The sequence below is a fragment of the Saimiri boliviensis genome, chromosome 2, assembly GCF_048565385.1.
Source record: "Saimiri boliviensis isolate mSaiBol1 chromosome 2, mSaiBol1.pri, whole genome shotgun sequence".
NCBI lineage: Eukaryota > Metazoa > Chordata > Mammalia > Primates > Cebidae > Saimiri > Saimiri boliviensis.
In genome coordinates, this window is record NC_133450.1 from 207,282,231 (window position 1) to 207,302,212 (window position 19,982).

Genomic DNA, 19,982 nt, shown 5'->3' on the forward strand with positions numbered 1-19,982 from the left:
TACCCAGTGTTTTTTATTCCTGTGGGGCTCACCCCAAAATACTAAAAGCAGCTTTTGGCGGGCACAGTGGCTGATGCCTGTAATCCCAGCACTTTGGGAGGCCGAGGCTGGTGGATCACCTGAGGTCAGGAGATCGAGACCAGCCTGGCCAACCAACATAGCGAAACCCTGCCTCTACTAAAAATACAAAAAATTTGCCATACGTGGTGGCGCGCACCTGTAATCCCAGCTCCGGAGACTGAGGCAGAAGAATCACTTGAACCCAGGAGGTAGAGGTTGCAGTGAGCTGAGATCATGCCACTGCACTCCAGCCTGGGTGACAGAGCAAGACTCCCATCTCAGAAAGAAAAAAAAAAAAAAAAAAAAAAAAAAAGCTTTGTAACATGAAAAACAAAGAAGAGTTTAACTTCACTATTTTAGTTACGTAAATTAAAACTGGAGACCTTTTTGTCTATCAGATTGGCAAAAATGAAGAAGAAATCTAATACCCAGTGTTGGCATGGCTGGAGAAAAAGGAAGAACATCAAGTGCTGTTAAACGCTGGTGGGAGGGAACAGAAAAAACAAATTCCTTCCCAGGAGCAGTTTGGCAACAGTTAATCAGAAGCTTCAAAACGATGCCTCTCCCCTGAGCCAATGCCACCTCTAGAAAGACAGCCCAAGGAATTACTAGAAATGTGCTTATAAGATTAATGTGCAAGGATGTTCAAAGCAGCAATACGGATAATATTAAAAAACAAACTGTCTAACAAGAAGAAATTAGTTAAATAAATCATGGACCTCTTCACTATGCTATATTATGTAATCATTAAAAATCACACTGTAGAAATATTTATCAAGGTGGGAACATAGTCATGATACATCGCTTGGTATAACAAGCAGGCTAGATATTGACGCTCAGAATGGCAGCTTGGAGGAGAATTCCCAATATAAACGCACATGCAGACACACAGGGTCCTCTAAGGGTCAAAAGTGATTATTTCTGGATAGGTGAGTAGGTACAATTATTACTGCTTTGGGGAGGTTTTCTTTGGTGTTTTTCTGAGGTTTTCAAGTTCTAAAAACTAAGTCCAAGCCCTGTGTGGTGGCTGAACCTGGAGTCCCAGCACTTTGTGTGGCAGAGATGGGTGGATTGCTTGAGCCCAAGAGCTTGAGACCAGCCTGGGCAACATGGTGAAACCCCATCTCTACAAAAGAAAAATATACACACACACACACACACACACACACACTATATATATATATATTACACATTATATATATATATATATATATATATATATATATATATATACACACACACATATATATATATACACACACACATATATACACACACACACACCACGCTGGGCATAATGGTATGAGCCTGTAGTCCCAGCTACTCAGGAGGCTGAGGCAGGAGAATTGCTTGAGCCTGGGAAGTTGAGGCTGCCGTGGGCCAGGATCGCACCCAAGCACTCCAGCCTGGGTGACAGAACAAGGCCCTGTCTCAGAAAAAGAAAAACAATTAAGTCCATGTATGTTAGGTAATTAAAGAGGGTGGGCACAGTGGCTTACATCTGTAATCCGTGTTTTGAGAGGCCAAGGTAGGAGAATTACTTGGGCGCAGGAGTTTGAGACCAGCCTGGGTAACACAGTGAGACCTCATCTCTACCAAAAATAAATAAAATGAGCCAGATGTGGTGGTGCACACCTGTAGTCCCAGCTACTTGGGAGGTTGAGGCAAGCAGACCAGTTGAGCTCAGGAGTTCAAAGCTGCAGCTATTATTACAGTACTGCACTCCAGCCTGGCCAACAGAGTAAGACCCTATCTCTTTTAAAACAAAGAAGAAGCAGCAGAAGCGGAAGCGGAAGCAGAAGCGGAAGCGGAAGAGGAAGAGGAGGAAGAAGAAGAGGAGGAAGAAGAAGAGGAGGAGGAAGAGGAAGAGGAAGAAGAAGAAGAAGAAGAAGAAGGGGAAGGAAAGAAACACATTTTATTTTAAGAACCTAGCCAAATTCCTCTATTCCACAAGTTTCCTATGACCAAACAAAATGCCCCTTTAACTTATCCAGTCTGCGACAGCAAGGTTCATGACCACAAGCATTTCACATGAGGCCCAGAAGAGAGAGACCCTGCTCTCATCCTTGAAGAGTGCTGATCTGGCAGTGTAGACGAATTCAGACTCCACCATTCTATGAGATAATTTCACAAGTCACCAGTTTATTCTAATGGGGGTTGCACTGAGGTTACAGTTTTCTGTCAGGGAATTTCCACAGACAACGCGCAAAATAAAAACCTGACAAAGGTCAGGGCATGGCGAGAGAGATATGAGAGAGGAAAAAAAAAAAAAGAAAAAGAAAAACAAAAAGGAAGAAGTGCCCAACGCCACCTCTGTTCCTGAAGTCTAGTCAATAAAATGCATACGGCGTGCCCAGGAGAGAACAGGGCGGCTGCGGCCTAGGTTTTCTCATCAAATAGCTGCAAAGCCATTTCCACAAGGAAAAAAGTCAGGGAAGAAATGGACATTGACTGAACTGCTCTTGCCAGCACCGGGCTGGGCCGTACGCTGTGCTTCTCTGTTAGAAGCAGCCGAGAGCCCTGGCAATGAGCAGGCAACTCTGGAGACCAGAATACCCGTGTTCAAATCCTGGTCCTGCCACCTCTGACTGTGTGCCTGTGATGGGTCACCTCCTCTTCCAATGCCCAGTGTCTTCTCCCAGGCGGGTGTGTGAGATGTCAGTGGGGGATTTAGGTGAAACCCACACAGAGCTTGTGATGTCACAGAAGATACTCAATGGTGGTGACATTTTTTAGTGCGCTAAGTACTGTAAGCATCTTGTGTGTTATCTGTTTTGTACCTTCTATAGTGTCAGAAAGAGCAGCAGCATCTGGTAGGAAACAGATCCCAACACAGCAGTTTGAACACGGAAAACTACCATCAAATGTTCAGACCAACAGATACACCCAGTGCTTTAATACATTGTCTGCACAACCATCAGCATCCTTATTTTAGAGATTAGGAAACCTGAACAGAGAAAGTAAGTAACTTGTCTGCTATTTTACTATTATTCCCACCACAATTTCATTGAAGAGGAATCTGAGAATCAGAGAGGTTAGGACGCTGGTTCAAGGCCCCACAGCCACAAAGTGGCAGAGCCAGGCTTGGAATCCCAGGGCTTTGGACCTCTGACTTGAGCACGGTGGGGCACCCCTTCTCTTTGCTGTTTGGGCAAAGATGTAATTCCTCGAGACTACAAAACCTAGGTGTAAATCCTGGCTCTGTCCCTTTCCACCTTTGTGATGCCTGGCAAGTGACAAACTCTTGGCAATTTTGGAAAACAAAGTGATAAAAATGATATCTACCTTGAACTTCACAGCGTTGTCATGAGGTTTGAGTTTATACACACACTGAGGACAGTGCCTGGCTCACTCTAAGCCCTCTATCAAAGGTTATTATCATACAATGAGCAACGAAGAAAAGAAAACACCAAGAAATGCATTACCTGTGTCACGAGAGAAGAGAGACAGGCCACGACACTGGGGGTGGTTCAGGAGGAAAGAGGAGGCTCCTGGGGATGGGGACAGCAGCGAGGTGGGCAGGCAGGTCCTCTGGAGAGCGTGTACTGAGGCTGAACCTAACAGGATCAGTGGGTGTTGACAGGTGCAGAGTCAAAGCCTCGCTTCAGAGGAGAGTATGTTGCTTGCTTGGCCAAGAGTGGACATAACTTGGGGAACAGGACTGCCTGCAGGTAAAGATCAGAGCATGGACAGCCCAAACACCGGGTTGAGGAGCTTGGCCTTTGCCCTGTAGGCTCCTAGCTCAAGAGCAGGGTTATAGGCGGGGCACAGCTCGATGAGATACATAGTTAGAGAGTGTGCCCTGTCACCAGGATGGACATCAGACCAGTGGGCTGATGAGCAAGACAGGAGACGGACAGGCCAGTCAGGAGGCTGCTGCAGTTGGGCAGTGCCAGTGGTGATGGTGATGATGGGGAAGAGCGAGGTGTGGTCTGCAAAACGCTGGAGAGAAGCAAAGCCTGGAGAGTCTGGTCTCCCTGCGGCTGGTACAACACTCAAGTAGGAGAAAGTGGGGAAGAAGAGAAGGCGAAGGCTACTAACTTGGGAAATGTCCGTGAGTTTAAGGGTGAGAGAAGGTACCATGAGAAGGCAATTAAAAGATAGATGAATACACTAAAAGGAGGCACAGATCCTGTGCGGAGACAAGGCTAGAGGATGGGTGGAGATGCAGACGTTTGGAGAAAGAGGAATTTGAGGGAGAGCTGTACATGTATGTTGACCTTTGAAGTAGACTTAAAAATCTCAGGCTTGGAAGGACTTGCAGGGAGGAGGGCTCAAGAGAGTTGGGAAAAATTTGGGAGAAATGTGTGGCTTCCTAAAGAGAAAGAGGAGGGAGGCAGAAGGAGACAGATGAAGAAAAGGAAAAGGGTAAACTAGGTCCAAACACTACAAAGGATGCCACCCCTCCATGTAGGGACAGGAGAATGGACGTGGCAGAAGGAAAATCTCCTCCCTGACTTTTGAAGTTTTCCAATCTACGTGGGAGGTTAGTTTCTGAAAGCTGGACCACGTTTCTTTTCTTAATCAGAAACCTCTTAATGAGACTTAGTACACCTTTTCAGATGTAGTTCAAATAAATTATAGGTTTTTTTTTTTTTTTTAAAGCACAGAAGCCCATGTTATCAAATCACCAATTTCACCTGCATTAATTGCTTTAATGGGCTCTAAAAACAGCCACCTCCTTTCCCTCCTCTTCAGGGCCCCTGGGGAGGCCATCAGGGAAGGCGGCTGGGGAACAAAGTTATGGATGTGGCTGATCCAGAGGACAAGCTGTCACACTCTGGGTCATGCAACTGTCTGGTATGCCACCCACAGATAATCAGAAGGGATGGTGTGGGGAGGGGGACACAGTTCTATTCAACCACTGGGCTTTATTACTGCTATAAAGCAAAAATGCCAATGCCAAAAGCCAAATAGGAGCAATTACATTTTTAAAGAAACTCTCTACGTGGGGATATTGACTACATTTAGTAAATGACTCTGCAATTCAAACAGCTACAGTGGATCACAAGGGCCCTGAGTTCAGTATTTTCTTCCAATGGTGCCAAAAAAAAAAAAAAAAAAAAAAAAAACCAACTAAATAGAAAAAAAAAAAAAAAGCCTAAGTAGGCATAACAGAGGACTTTCAAAGATAAGCAAATGCAGTCCACACCATTTTTCATTACAATGCTTGCAGGGGGACCTCCACTGCCTTGTTTTCCAGACTTTTGATGTTCGACAGCAACAATGACCTGTTTGTGAGGACTATGAGCAAGGTTTGGTGGTGGGACATCTGAGTAACAGAAAGGTAAAGGGACCTGCCCCAGGTCACAACCAAGTTACACTGTCAGATGAACCCAGGTCCATCTTCAAAATCCATCTCTAACCTCTTGGGTACATACCTCCCTTACTCACATTTTCTGGTCTATCAGTTGACCTTGCACAAGTGGAATCTTGCTACAAAACGGTTAAGGACGGGGACAGGAAGGGTCCACCTCTCTGGTCAAGTCTTTATGGGGATAAACAGTGTTGGGGGTAGAGGAATCCTAAAGGAAGACAGTGTTTCCCAAACCTTAGCATGATTGCGGCTTGTCTGGGGAGCTTGTTAATTCTTAAGTAAGCTAACATTGTAAATTACACTTCTAAGGCTCCAACACCTGGGTATTTGGGAACACCTTAAAAAAAAAAAAAATATATATATATATATATCATTTTACTCTGTACTTCCCTGCAGCCGACAGCTTTAGAATCCAGGAAAGAGGACATCTGGGGACTTGTTTGTAGAAGGCTCATATATTTGCTTTGCATTCAGAGTTGAGAGGATGCTAATATTAGGAAACTCAGGTAGAGAGAAAAAATCACGATGAAATTGGTTGCTAACTGAAGCAAAGCCACAGCCAGTTTAGCAAAAGGAACACAAATTCTCAATCAGGAAAGGAAGCAAAGGTGCTGGAATTAAAAAGAAAGAAAAAATAAATCCATTTATGCATACCCAGAGAAGAAAGCAGCTTGTAAGCATGCATGTGGCTACTGGAAACTTGGGCTCCACCCAAAATGCTGGGCTTCTAGAAACCTGAACGGTTTTTGTTTTTTCAAAACAAAGAAGGAAGAAAGAAACCCAAAAGCCAGAAGATATATCTCACCCAAAATTGGTTCATTGATTGCTTCAGAATGCATAAATGATTCTATTTTGGAATCACTGACACAATCAGGCTACTGAAATAACCCACTTCTGGGGATGTGGTTTGAAAATTAAGAGCAAAATGACAAATGAACTAGCTGAAAGGGTCTTGTACAGTGGATCTGGGCTTCAGGGGATGAGAAAAGCCACTGAGTATCCAGGCACAGACCACTTTTTTTTTTTTTTTTTTTTTTTAAAGGCCTTACACTCAAATAGCAGAGGGTTCCAAATGTAGTCACATCTAGTAGTCATTTGGCCCCCACGGCCACCCAGGAAGGAGGCAGGTGGGAGGTAGCTATGCCTATTTCACAGCTCCAGAGACTGAGGTTCAGAGATATCATGTGAACTGCCCATGGCCATACAACTTGGTGGTAATGCAAATACTACAGTCCGTGGCTTTTTTCAATGTTTTTATCTAGCACCCACAGTGTTACCATACAGCACACCGACTTCCTTCAGATCTCACTCTCAGAAGCTGGGGAATTCTGAACTCAATAATGCTGGATTAGGAGCAAGATTATTCCATTTATTTGGCAAACATTCGTTTACTTATTAAAGCACCTACTGTGTGCCAAGAGCTGGGGATACGTGAATGAGCAAGGCAGGTCAAATCTTGGTTATCCTGAAGCAAACCTGTAATGGGGGAAGCAGACCATAAACAGACATAAAGAAATGGCCTTTTACTAGAGACAAATGGGCTGCAGGCCATTAAAGCCAGGTCAAAGGACAGAGGAGTGGGCAGATGGGATGCTATCTCACAGAGGGTGGCAGGGATGCAAAAGCATGAGAACATCATTGCGCTTTAAATGCTGGGTGACCTGTGGCCGCGGATGGGTCTATATCCCCCAAAGACAGAGGTCACGTCCTATTCATCTCTGATGTCCAAGTATCAGCCACAGGTCTGCATGTGGTAAGCACTGCTCAGAGAATGTATGGTCGCATGGCTCTACCTGATGACGGAACAGGATGAAATACACCACTCTCCCTTGATATGTAGGTCTCAGATCCCTTCGCTTAGTAAAGAGAAGTCTCTGGGTGGTTCTTTTTCTTTCTCCTTCTCTCCTTCCTTCCCTTCTTTCCCTTTCTCCCTTCCTCCCTTCCTCCCTTCCTTTTTCTTTCTTTCTTTTTTTTTTTTTTTTTTTGAGATGGAATCTCACTATGACACCAGGCTGGAGTGCAGTGGCACAATCTCTGCTCACTGCAACCTCTGCCTCCCAGTTCAAGTGATTCTTCCACCTCAGCCTCTCGAGTATCTGGGACTACAGGCACATGCCACCACGCCCAGCTAATTTTTGTATTTTCTTTAGTAGAGACAGGGTTTCACCATGTTGGTCAGGATGGTCACGATCTCTTGACCTCATGATCCACCCAAAGTGCTAAGATTATAGGCGTGAGCCACCATGCCCGGCCTCTGGGTGGTTGTTAAAAGGTCCCCAAATGTCAAACACAACATGTGACATCTGCTATGCTTTCTAGTAAGGGGACTGGCTGGTGTTCTCTTCCAGGAGACTGACTACAAAACCCTTGGGCTGGGGTCCAGGCAAGGACGCCACTTGGTTCCCAATTCCAGAGCGGACCTTGAGCTCCCCAGTTCCATGTCCTTGAGCATGACCCTCCTTACCTGCCTGCCTCCCCTGGGGAAGAGGAAAGGGAAGAGGAGGGACAGAGCACCCAGCACATAGCAGGTACTCATTAATTTCAGTCTCCCCTGTTCCCAACAGGCTTCCACGAAAGCAAGGTTACAGTGCAGGTACAATGTAAATGACATACTCTAGGTGACGACGATGTGTCAATGCAGGATCATCAATTGTTGATAATGGGGGAGGCTAGCATGTGTCTAGTGTTTGGGAAATCTCTGTATCTTCTGCTCAGTTTTGCTGTGAACCTAAAACTGCTCTAAAAAAAACAGTTTATTTAAAAATAAATAAATAACCACAAGTGTACTGGCCCCACGGTGCTGCTTCCTGCAGCTGATATCAGGAACGCACAGAAAAGAACGGAGAGAGCCTTTGATTCCTATTCTCGGCACCCCTTCCGCTTGCCAGGCTTTAAAAGTAAAAAGCCAATGTCAGCAGCACAAAAATCTTAAAAATCACCCCTACCTTGGGGCACAATTAGAAGTCTGTGTGAGTTCAGAGTTAGTATCAGATTCTTCCTCAGGAGTTTAAAAAAGAAAAAAAGTCAGTTTTGAAAGATCTGCATTTCAGCCTCCAGCTACCCCCAGCCATTTAATGTCATTCTTTCAAATCAGATTCTCTGGTCCTGGCTGAGGATTAGTCTGGGGTCCCTTAGTTTGTAAACTCAAGGCTTCTCTTCCAGGTCATAAAAGAACCTTGCTAGAAATCACCGGTTGGTGCCTAATCTCCTAAGAACGTCTGCTTCAGTGCAAAGCCCTGTGCAGGATGGAGGGGGGATTATGACTCTGAGGAGACTGTACATGTGCTTCAAGCTTGAACAGACAGGCACATGAATGAGCAAGGGGCTGCAGCTACTCACAGGTGCAGGCCGGCTGTGTACCGTGGGTGTGGCTGACAGCAGGCACACACACAATCCCATTGGTTGGTGCGGGGCGGAGGGTTAAAGGATCCCACTTATCTTTGCAGCTCCATCCAAATGATGAATCAATGGCAAGTAATAAACAACGCTGGGTTTATCAGCAGAGGGAAAAGACAGGAAAACAAGACACTAGTGCTGGTGTGGTTCTCTATCTCTTTCACGTCCAGCTTCAAGTCAGGAGGAAAGAATCTTCTATAAAAACACTGATTCTTTTTTATTTTTAAAGGGCATTCTCTTCCACCCTACAAAATGCTTTTTTGATTTAAACAGACGAAAAAGGATTTAGTCCTACCTAGGCATCATAATTTTCTAAAACCGTTGAGTGTCAGCTTGAGCCAACGAAATACACAAGAGTGAGCCAACTAAATGACACAAGAAACGGAGCCTCTCAGTGTACTGCATCCCACTCTGGATATGCAGCGGTCGCGAATCTACTCAATAATGGGCTTATTAATAAGTGAGCTATTCCACATGTCACTGCTGGCAGGACTCACAGGACCCAAGAGTGAAAGCAGGGCCAGAGGAAAGTCTGTGCACGCCATGGTGCCATGGTTTCCAAATTGGAACACAGGAACGAGACCGGGGGAGAACCGACATTTCAGACACAGAGTTGGAAGTGGTAATAATCTGTAATGGTTTCAGCTAACCATGCACAATGGAAAAAGGACAATTGTGTCATTCAGAACGTACTGGACCAAATATAATGTCTTTTATTAATATGGACAGATTCTTTTCAGGGAGGGAGATTCTGCAAAGGGAGGGAGGGTGTGATCATTCTAATTAAAGTACCAGCAACATTTTTTAACTTCTGGAATATTTCAAATTCTAATATGCTCCTTGAATTTGCCCATGGGGGTGCTGAGGCCATAAGGAAGCTATTTAATTTTTATTGAGATAAAACACACACATACACATATCCCAGCAGTACCTGGATACCCTGTATTCTGCTACCCACACAACCAGGGGATTCAGAAAGCAAGTGAGCAAGTGAATTTGATTTTGAATGCTCCCAGGGCAGTGGTGTTTGTGCCAGAATCCTATTGTTTCCTCATTTGCTCTGGAATAGCACCAGGATTGGTGTTCGTGGGTCAAGAGACAGCAGTCAAGCTCTCCGCAGTATGGTGTATAACCCATCAATTTCCTGATTTAGTGGGATGCCATACAAGAGTGCCAAGAGTCTCATCTCCCAATCCTTAGCCAACTTTCCTGATTCTGCCTTAAATGAAAGCAATTCAAAAGAACAAGAAAACATCAGATTAGACATTCGAAATGCCTTCCGTGTAGCACATACCAAGCAAATCACAGACTAAGCTGGAAGAGATTTGGACAGCTCCTGGCCCGTCCACCCTGGAACACAGAGACGGTCAGTGACTTGCCCAAGGTCACACAGCAAGTGTGCTGCAGGGCCTAAGGCAGCATCCCTGGTCTGTGGATTCTTTGGCCAATTTATCAAGCACATCTGGCTGAAAACCTTTGAAAAATCTACTTTTTTTATTAGTATGAGTTCGGCTCCTGCTCATTCAAGATATCGATTTTTTTTTTTTTTTCAAAAATCGAACATTTCAACATAATTGCAAATAGTAAATGGGCTGCTTTATCTGGGCCTGTCACTGCTGATTTCACAAATGGGTTTCAAGAGAGCGATGGAAGCCCCAATGGATAGAGGATCAAATCCTCACTGAACTGCTTCAGGTAATAATGGATGCTTGATTTATCAGAAAGAGAAGTGGAAAAAACTTTGCTCGACCCACTCTTTAAAAGCTGCAACACTCCCTTTTCATAAACTCTTAGGTAGCTTGATTCCTAAAAATTTAGTTTTTCTCTCTCACACACACACACACACACCCTCTGAATCTCACCATTTGGGAAGCCCAGAAGATCTCCTCCCCCTCATCCCACCTTCCATCGCAGGAAAGCAAAGATTGTTAAGATTGAAAACACATCTACTAAATGCAGTGCGGTATCTGAGAACAAAATAAGGATGTAGGCAGAAAAACTGGTGAGATTTGAATAAAGTCTGAAGCCCAGTTAGCAGTAATGTACCTTTACCGTAAAATCCCCGACACGGTGACTTGCAGCACTGCAGTTTACAAATAATAGTTCCCCGTAGAGAAATCCTGGTTAAGCGCAGTCTGTGCCTAGCAGAAAAGCTAGGGCCACTTTTAGCTTTCACTTAAGGGACTTTTCACTCTTAATTTTGTGGAAATGTGTCAACAGTTCTCCAGACGGTCTTTTAAACTGTCCCTGAAACTACGCAAGGAGCGCCCCGGAGTGCCCTGGCCTCAGGGACTAAGTTCCGCCTCCTCCGTTTTAAATTCCACCCACCAAAGAAAAGTCTGTCTTCTTTCCCCGTGGAGTGTTCATGTAACACAAAGCAGCTGTCCATTTTCCTGTTGTTTCTGAAGGGTCCAAAGGGGTCCATGGCAGGCAGGTTATGTGTCCCGCCATGGCTAGAAGAGAGGTGACCCTGGGGCAAGAGCTCATTTTGCCAATGCAGCCACCTCTAACGGGAAAATGACAGTCAGACATAGAGTCGCTGGGCTCACACAGCCTCCTGCGCCACAGGCTCCCACACTTCAAGGACAGCTCTGCTCCTACTGACCTCTCCCTTGCCAGCATGGGTTCATTCTCAGGCTTCAAAAACTATCACATGGAGAGTTTCGGTTTTACTCTGGAAGCAGCAAGAGTAAATAAACGAGCTAAAGGCCAGTGCTGCTCTGAGCCATAGTTGAACAGCACCATGGTATTGTTGAGGGAGGTTCAAAGAGAAGATCTGGAGCGGGATCGACGAAGTGGTGGAGGGGTGGAGGCGGGGGTGGCAGGCGGGGATCACTGCTGGTAAACTGAAACTCACAGCCCAGCAGCTTGACCCTTACGGCACGGCTGAGTCAGGGGTGCAAATTGAAGGGACAGTCTGTGTTTTGAGTGCCCAAGGTAACTGACAGCCTTTCCGAAGCCTATCACCTTATCACCCTGTGACCGTTAAGTTACCCAAGTCTTTTTAAATTGCCACTAAAATTGAATCCACATTTATAAATGACCATTTGCATCAAGTATCTTTAGTGCATAAATTTATCATCTGGGAACTCCAGACCTTTTTGGGCCAAGGCTAATGGACTCCTTCTTCATAAATACATGGACTGCTAAAGAAAGGGAAGAGGTTGACATGGGGGAAGAGGAATTGTTGCATGGAAACTCACAATGAGCTTTGCCCACTGCACCCTGTAATAGTATAAACCGATCGGCCTTTTTCCGCAAGGAAGTTTCCGAAAGCCTCAACGGGTTGATGGGCTGGGAAGCAAATGAGGGAAGCCAACATCAATCAGGTGCACAGCTAGGGCGCCGGCTCAAGACTCACCAGAAGACAGGTCACTGAACGACACTCAAGAGGAAGTAACTGGCCTGTGCGGCCTAGGAGTTCCCCAGTAGCCAGCAGGTCCTCAACTGGAGTTCAAAACACCTGCACTGGGGGGGAGTGGGGGGTTTACAGGCCAGTCCAACCCCTGAGAAGCATTTCTCTGCAGAAGCAGGGCATGTGTTATTATCCCTTTTCCCCAAACTCTTTACTTCTTGCACACAAAGGAGGTGGGGAAAGAGGAAAGGGGGAAAAAATGCCTGCAAGGGATCCTGGAATCCACCCTGGACCCAACACTACCCATCATACTCCAACTGGTTTTCAGTAGCCCTGGGCTGTGAGATCTGTGAGCACAAACACTCCGTTAAAAAGCATGATTAAATCCCTGGAAGCTTGTTGTCATGAGGTTATTTTTCTCGATTAACAGACCGCAGAGAGGACAAATAATCTCAGGGGTTGGGGAATTTATTTTTGACATTCAGGCAGGAATCTCATTTTCAAAAAGGTTAGGGAGCACTCATCTGGTCCAGTGGCACCATTTTCCAGGTGGAGAACAAGAGGTCCTGAGAGGGCAAGCGACTTGTTCCAGGATACACAGCCCGGTCCACAAACAGCGGGGTCAAGCCAGAGCGCTGTGGATCACACAAACGGCCTCCTCAGGCCACTTAAGAGCTAATAAATCTTTCTTTCAGGGGAAAAAACCCACAGAATGGCAGCAGCAAAGGCCACCTAATGATGCCACGCAGACCTTTTCTCTCTTTTAAAGCTCATACGAATCCACAGCCCTTTTCACACATTGGAACCATACATTTGCTCAAGCATTTCATACTATCACCTGCAGTAGCCTTTACGCCTCCACGAAGGCAGGCAAGAGCCATGTCTGTTGTGCATCACTACATTCCCAGTGCCTGACAGCGATTTGCTCTGTAAGCCTGACAGCGATTTGCTCTGTAAGCTATATATTCCTGTTTTAAAGTATTAAAAAAAAAAAAAAAAAGAGAGCCCAGAAAGGCCAAGTGATTCGCCTAAGGACACACAGCACAGAGTTACTGAAGAAGCTGTGCCACTTTGTCCATACTCTGCCCATACTCCTCTCCAAACCACAGCCTTACCTTGACGGCCTCCGCGTGGGTCACCCGGGCCAGGGATTTGTCGTTGACGCGCAGAATCTGATCCCCGACCCGCAGTCCTTCCTTCTCAGCTAGAGAGCCTGGTTCCACCAGCGACACGTAGATGCCCACGCCGTGCTCCGAGCCCCCACGGATGCTGAAGCCCAAGCCCTCATGGGCCTTGGCACGGCGTAAACTCACCAGGCGCACCTCCCCGGGCCCCGCGCCGTCGGGGCCGCCCCAGGCGGGCTGCCTGTAGGGGGTGGTGGCGGGCAGGTAGAGGCCCTCGGCGGTGTACTGGTCGAAGAGCAGCTGGTCTGAGCGCGGGATGACCAGACGCAGCATGGGCAGCAGGCGCCGCTTGACGGGGCTGTCCAGCAGCACGCGCAGGGTGCGCACCAGGTCGAAGACGTTGCGGCGCGCGTGGTACGCGTTCAGGCAGTGCGTGAACTGCTCCCGCTCCGCCTCGCTCAGCAGCGCGGTCAGCGCCTGGTGCAGCTGGCGCACGTTGGCAGACAGCAGCCGCAGCCCCGCGCCCCCGCCGCCTGCCCCGGCCGCCGAGCCCAGCGAGCCGGTGGAGGACGAGCTCACCGACAGGCCGTCCAGCGGCGCGTTCATCTCCCCGCTGAGGCCCGGCCGGGCTCGGGGCGCGCGCCGGGGGGAGGAGGGTGGCGCTGCCCTCGCGGGCACCGGCGCGACAGCTGGATCCCCGGGAGCGCGGAGGCGACGGCTGGAGCCCGGGTTTGGGGAGCACTGGCACAGTGGCTGGATCCTAGGGGGTCGCGGAGACCGCTGCTAGAGTGCCGGAGGCGCGAAGACGGCGGGGGTCGCGAACCTGGAATCCTCTGGGGAACGCGCAGACGTCGGCGGGTTCCTGAGCGACGCAGGAGCTGGCTGCTGGGGCCCGGAGGTCGCGGAGACTGCGGCTGGAGTTCGGGGTGCGCGGAGTCGGCAGCTACATTCCGGAGGGCACGGAGACCACGGGTGGTTGGAGTCGGGGAGCGCCGCCAAGCTGACCTGACCGCCCCGTCACACCATGCCCGGGGCTCCCCCAGCCGGGCCGCCCGTTCCTGTCGGGCTGGGGGACCCCAAAGCCAGAAGTTGGGGCGGGGGGCGCTCTAGTCCCAGAGCAGTCCGGGCAGTCGCAGGCCGTGGAGCCGTGCGGGCGTCCGGCAAGGGGTGCGGGGCATGTCCGGGCAGCCCCGGGATGCAGCCGCCCGGGGGCCTCCGCGCCCCTGCACCGCCCGGGCGCAGACACAGCCGAGCGGCCGCGAGCCGAGACTTTGCGAACTGTTGAGCCGCCCGGCCGAGTCTTCCAGCGAGTTCCGACGCCGCCGCCCGCCAGCCCGGCCGGGCCCCGCCCCCGCCCCTCCTCCTGCCCGCCCCCTCCCCCCCTCGCACCCGCCCCCTCCCCCCGGGCTCCTCAGGAAATGACGTCCCGCCTGGTGCGCCTGGCCGTTGCCTGGAGACGGGGTGAAACAGTCCAGCCCCGGGGAAGAAAGGGGTGAACGCCGGGGTAGGGGCGGGAGGAGCCCCCGCGTCCCCGATCCCACGGGCGGAGCGGGGAGCGGGGCTCAAAAAAACGGCGCTTTTCGGCGGTCGCAGCGAGCGCCTGCACCGGAATGGCTTTGGGGCAATTAGCCAGCTCGCTAATTCACAATTAAGGGGGATAGCGCCAAGTTTTTTGTTTGTTTGGTTTTTGCTTCTAAAATACTGGGCACCTCGGTCTCGGTTTTCTTCCTTACAGTGTGGCGCCCCACCTCCTGCACGCGCACTGACGTGACAAGTTCAAGGGTTTAGGTGGACGGTCGTCGGCCACCTACTGTGTGCAAGAGACGAATACGAGCGCAGACTGCTGTCCGCCAACTCCGTGGCGGGAATGGGTCAGACTGGACCTCTTCCCAGTCTCCAGTGCGAGGGAAACGCCACTTTCAGAAATATAAAGTGTGCCCCCCACGCTCGCGCGCACACACAAATGAGTGCATACAAAACTGGTGAAATCTGAGTAAGGTGGGTGGATTGTATCAATGTCAATGTCACCGTCTCAACATCGGGGGAAACTGGGTGAAGGGAAACATGGGATGTCTGTGTATTATTTCTTACAACTGCATTTGGATCTACAATCTCAAAATAGAAATTTAAAATAAACGTATTTGAAGTGGCTTGAAGAAAAAAACTCTTCTATGCTCTACTATCCCTAGGCAAAATGGGAAAATATACCCAGGCGTGGCCTGGAGTCTGTTGTCACACACCCAATCCCCCAAAAACGATCTAAGTAAAAGTCCTGTGCCTTTATTCAAAAGGGGGAGCTTCACAGTGCTACACACACACACACACACACACACACACACACCCCTACCTCACACATATCCCTTCCAACATGAACTGCCTCTCCTAAACTACTCTCCTGTGTATTTTTCCTAAAACTCTTCCAGAATTTCCATTGCAGAGCCAGCTGACTTCTATCCAGGGTAGGGCAAGACAGAGGATTACCTAGAGGAGTTGGTTTGTGCTGGACCCAGAAGGATAAAGCATTCCTTTATTCATTCGTTTATCTATTTATTTATTTGGTTACTCTTTGTTCAATGTTTTTAAAGTGTCTGTTCTGTGCTGGGTCATGTGCTAAGTGCTGGAGACCCAGGGGAGAAAGATCAAATAAATAAAGTTGAAAAACAGTGTGATAAGTGTTGTAATGGCTGTGGGAGTCCAGGTTTAGGAGAGGAGAATATGGTATGGACTTTATGGAAGAGGTGATACCTGAATGAAGAACTCCTAAGAAGAACGGACTTTCCTCTAGACAATGGGGAAGAGTGGAAAGGTTTTCAACGCCGTTAACTTAATGCATTGAGGCTAGGAACAGAAGCTGTATTTTCCCTAAAGATCTTCGAATTTTTACTTCCCTAAAACAGACATAGGTTAAATTAATGCCCAATAAACAGATTTAACAGTGTGTCTGAGGAAGACTTTTTTAAAGTAATCAATTAGGCTACCTTTGGACATCTGTCCTACAGCTAAGTTTAGCAGCTAATAGTGTATGTCCTTATTCCTCCTTGGTAACTGACATTGAAGCCTTTCATGCAACTAAACCAAGATGTTTAAGGAAAAAAAAATCAATCTTCTCCACCCCCAAAATGTATTAATGACATACCTCAAAACACCACCAAGTACGGCTTGATTGTATACCGTTCAGGTTTCCCGGTAATGTATTTCATGCTCAGCTTTCACTTAGTTTGTGTTTTAATTATAATTACTGTGATTGGCTTGATAAATGCATCCCAGGAGCTAAGATCCCCAGTCCCAACATTTATTTGCAAAGGATGTTTTTGAGAAGGTGTTTTGCTTCAGGCAGCAGCAACTAGGCTCTATGCAGTCTTAGTATAAAAAAACCACTTTCTTCTGCAAACATCAGAGACCATCTGAGATGCTATGCTATTGTTTAGTTTCTTAGAGGTTTGGGAGGGCAGATGATAGAAAAAAAATCATTGGAGTTTCTTCCATCTATCTTGCATAACCACCTTACTATCATTTTGCAGTGTGTCCCTCAGGCGAGAGGAAGTGTGTAACTATGCTCAGACCTCCAGAATCCTATTTTATGTGTGAAGATATGTTTGTCATTCAGAAATAAGCTCTCAGAAACCCAAGATGCCCCGGCTTCTGAGGGCTGCTGCACTGCAAGACCTGGAAAAACCCTGAGTACATGACTTGGCCTTGGTTGCACACTGCCCTCTTCAGAGGGAAGATATAATTCTCCCACGCATGCAGCAGGCTTCCATTTGCTTTCTTCACCAAAGGCACTTTTCATTGTTCATGAATATTCCCCAGTGCTGGCCAATTAATGCCCTTCCCTTAGGAATGTTCTTGGAAACTTGAACACACTGGAGCAGTTGAAAAGACAGAGGGAAGAAGAGTAAATTGTGTCGGACATTTTTCCTTCCTTCCTTCCTTCCTTCCTTCCTTCCTTCCTTCCTTCCTTCCTTCCTTCTCTCTCTTTCTCTCTCTCTTTCTTTCTTTCTCTAGACAGGATTTCATTCCGTCAACCAGGCTGGGGTGCAGTGGCATGATCATGGCTCACTGCAGCTTCTACCACGAGGCACAGTAATTCTCCATCTCAGCCTCCTGGTTAGCTGACACTCCTATACCCAGCTAATTTTTTGTAGAGACAAAATTTTGCCATGTTGCCCTGACTGGTCTCGAACTCCTGGACTCAAGCAATCCATCCGTGTCAGCTTCCCAGAGTGCTAGGATAACAGGTGCGAGTCACCATGGCAGGCCTGAACGGTGGTTTAGTTTCTATGTGTCAGTTTTAACCAAGAAGTTGAGCTGCACTCTGGACACCAGGCAGAAAATCATTATTCCAGTCTCAGAGCTTCCCTTTAACTAGTTAAGTGGCAAAGTGACTTCACCTTTGATCTATAAAATGAGGTCCCCAAACCTCCTGCCTCCCCAGAAGACAATTGTGACCTGTATGTTTCATATTCCATGCCGCAAATAGAAGCATGCAGCAACTCATAGAGTAAGAGTGTGAGTTATTTTCCCTCTTCTTTATGGCAATCTTAAAAAGCCTTTTGCTATTATATATTTCATAGTCACTGGGAGCGTCTCTTTCTTCCTTTTATCCTCTGGAATGTACCATTAAAAGCGATGGAGATGGATTTGAAATGGGACATATAGAAAAATAAAGCTGGGGAGCCACGGCTTAGGTGCAGACATGGCCAAGTCCAAGGACCACACCACACACAACCAGTCCCGAAAATGGCACAGAAATGGTATCAAGAAACCCCGATCACAACGATACAAGTCTCTTAAGGGGGTGGACCCCAAGTTCCCGAGGACCATGCACTTTGCCAAGAAGCACAAGAAGGGCCTAAAGAAGATGCAGGCCAGCAATGCCAAGGCCAGGAGTGCACGTGCCGAGGCCATCACGGCCCTCGTAAAGCCCGAGGAGGTTAAGCCCAAGATCCCAAAGGGGCGTGTCAGCCGAAAGCTCGATCACTTGCCTGCATTGCCCACCCCAAGCTTGGGAAACGCTCTCGTGCACACATTGCTGAGGGACTCAGGCTCTGCTGGCCAAAGGTCAAGGCCAAGGCCAAGGATCAAAACAAGGCCCAGGCTGCAGCTCCAGCTTCAGCTCCAGCTCAGTCTCCCAAAGGTGCGCAGGCCCCTACAAAGGCTTCAGAGTAGATCTCTCTGTCTGCCAACGTGAGGACAGAAGGACTGGTGTGACCCCCCCGGGGCTGCCATCTGCATGGGGCTGGGGTCCTCCTGTGCTATTTGTACAAATAAACCTGAGGGAGAAAAAAAAAAAAAAAGAAAGAAAAAGAAAGCTAATATTTATTGAGTGTCAAACTGTTTTAAACACTTGTATTTTAACTCATTCTATCCTCCCACTACTCTGTAAGGGAGATACCATCATCATCACCACCATCATCATCATGCTTCTGGTAAAATAGAAAGGACATTGAGACATAGGGAAATAACCATTCCCAAGTTTATAGAAGTTGTGAATGGAAGTGTTGGAATTTGAACCCAAACACTCTGGCCGCAGAGCTCCTACTTTGAACCCCTGTGCTGTGCGATTCCCTCCAATGTTTGGCTCGGAAATGCTGAACTGTCTCAGTATCTCTGCTGGGGTTGGTATGAGGACCACATTTTCCCACGGATGGGAACGATATGAGGGTCATACTTTCTCTAGAAAACGTGGCTGGGGCTGAGCATGGTAGCTCACGCCTGTGAACCCAGCACTTTGGGAGGCTGAGGCGGGTGGATCACGAGGTCAGGTGTTCAAGACCAGCCTGGCTAAGATGGTGAAACCGCACCTCTACTAAAAATACAAACATTAGCTGGGCATTGTGGTGCATGCCTGTAATCCCAACGTTTGAATCCAGGAGATTGCAGTGAGCTGATATCACGCCACTGCACTCCAGCCTGGGCGACAGAGTGAGAATCCATCTCAAAAAAAGAAAAGAAAAGAAAGAAAAAAATACGTCTGGGAATATCAAAGGTTAAAACAAGCTACATGCAAACAATTCCTGTTTCATAAGCTGACATTTTGTGGCGACGGGAATGAACAGGGGTTTAGTCAAGAAGACGTCATTATTGGGAGAGATGGAGATGGAGAGGATCTGGGGACCCCCCCCCCCAGGTTTCTCAGCCTGATTGCAGGAGGAGTAAGAGGCTCAAGGTTATCTGATGCTGGGTGTCATGAGGAATATTTTCCAGCTCTGGGATCCCTGGAGAAAGGACCTTAGCAACTGGAGTTATCACTTCTGCTCCAGGACCACAGCGTTTCTCTTCCCTGCAATGTCAGTGGCAATGGTATCAGCAGTGAAAAGAGAAGCAGTCACTCCTATGAGTGGTAGATAATGCAGACAATATTGATGGAAGTGCAGGGAGATAAAAGAGAGGCAAGAAAAAGAACAGAAAAACATTGCAAAAAGAGGAGAGATACCGGTGTTTATCTGAGCCTAGGTGTAATCTCCTGAGTCGGTCTCATCATTATGGAGAATCGTATGATGCTTGTGCAAGAAAGGGAGTTAGAGCACAGAGTTGATCTCCAGGTTCAAATCCCATCTCTGCTATTCACAACCTTTGTGACCTTGGGCAAATCACGGAGGGCTTTTGTACCTGAGTTCCCCTACCTCTAAAACGAGGGCAATGGTGCTGTCATCAGTGTTACTGTAAATATCGATTGTGCTCTTATATGCAAAGTGTTTTTCAATATGCCTTGCACATATTAGGTGCT

At 47.7% G+C, this 19,982-nt stretch overlaps 1 protein-coding gene across 5 annotated transcripts in view; it reads right to left on the reverse strand.

The window, feature by feature from the left end:
• The window catches only part of WHRN (whirlin), a 105,142-nt gene extending 90,548 nt beyond the window's left edge, over window positions 1-14,594 (reverse strand). For all 5 annotated transcript variants that reach the window (XM_039474728.2, XM_039474731.2, XM_039474730.2 and 2 more), the window contains exon 1: window positions 13,244-14,594. In XM_039474728.2, coding sequence (XP_039330662.2) covers window positions 13,244-13,858 — 615 coding nt within the window. In that variant the 5' untranslated portion in view covers window positions 13,859-14,594. The remainder of the gene's footprint in view (window positions 1-13,243) is intronic.
• Between the last annotated feature and the right edge of the window lie 5,388 nt (window positions 14,595-19,982).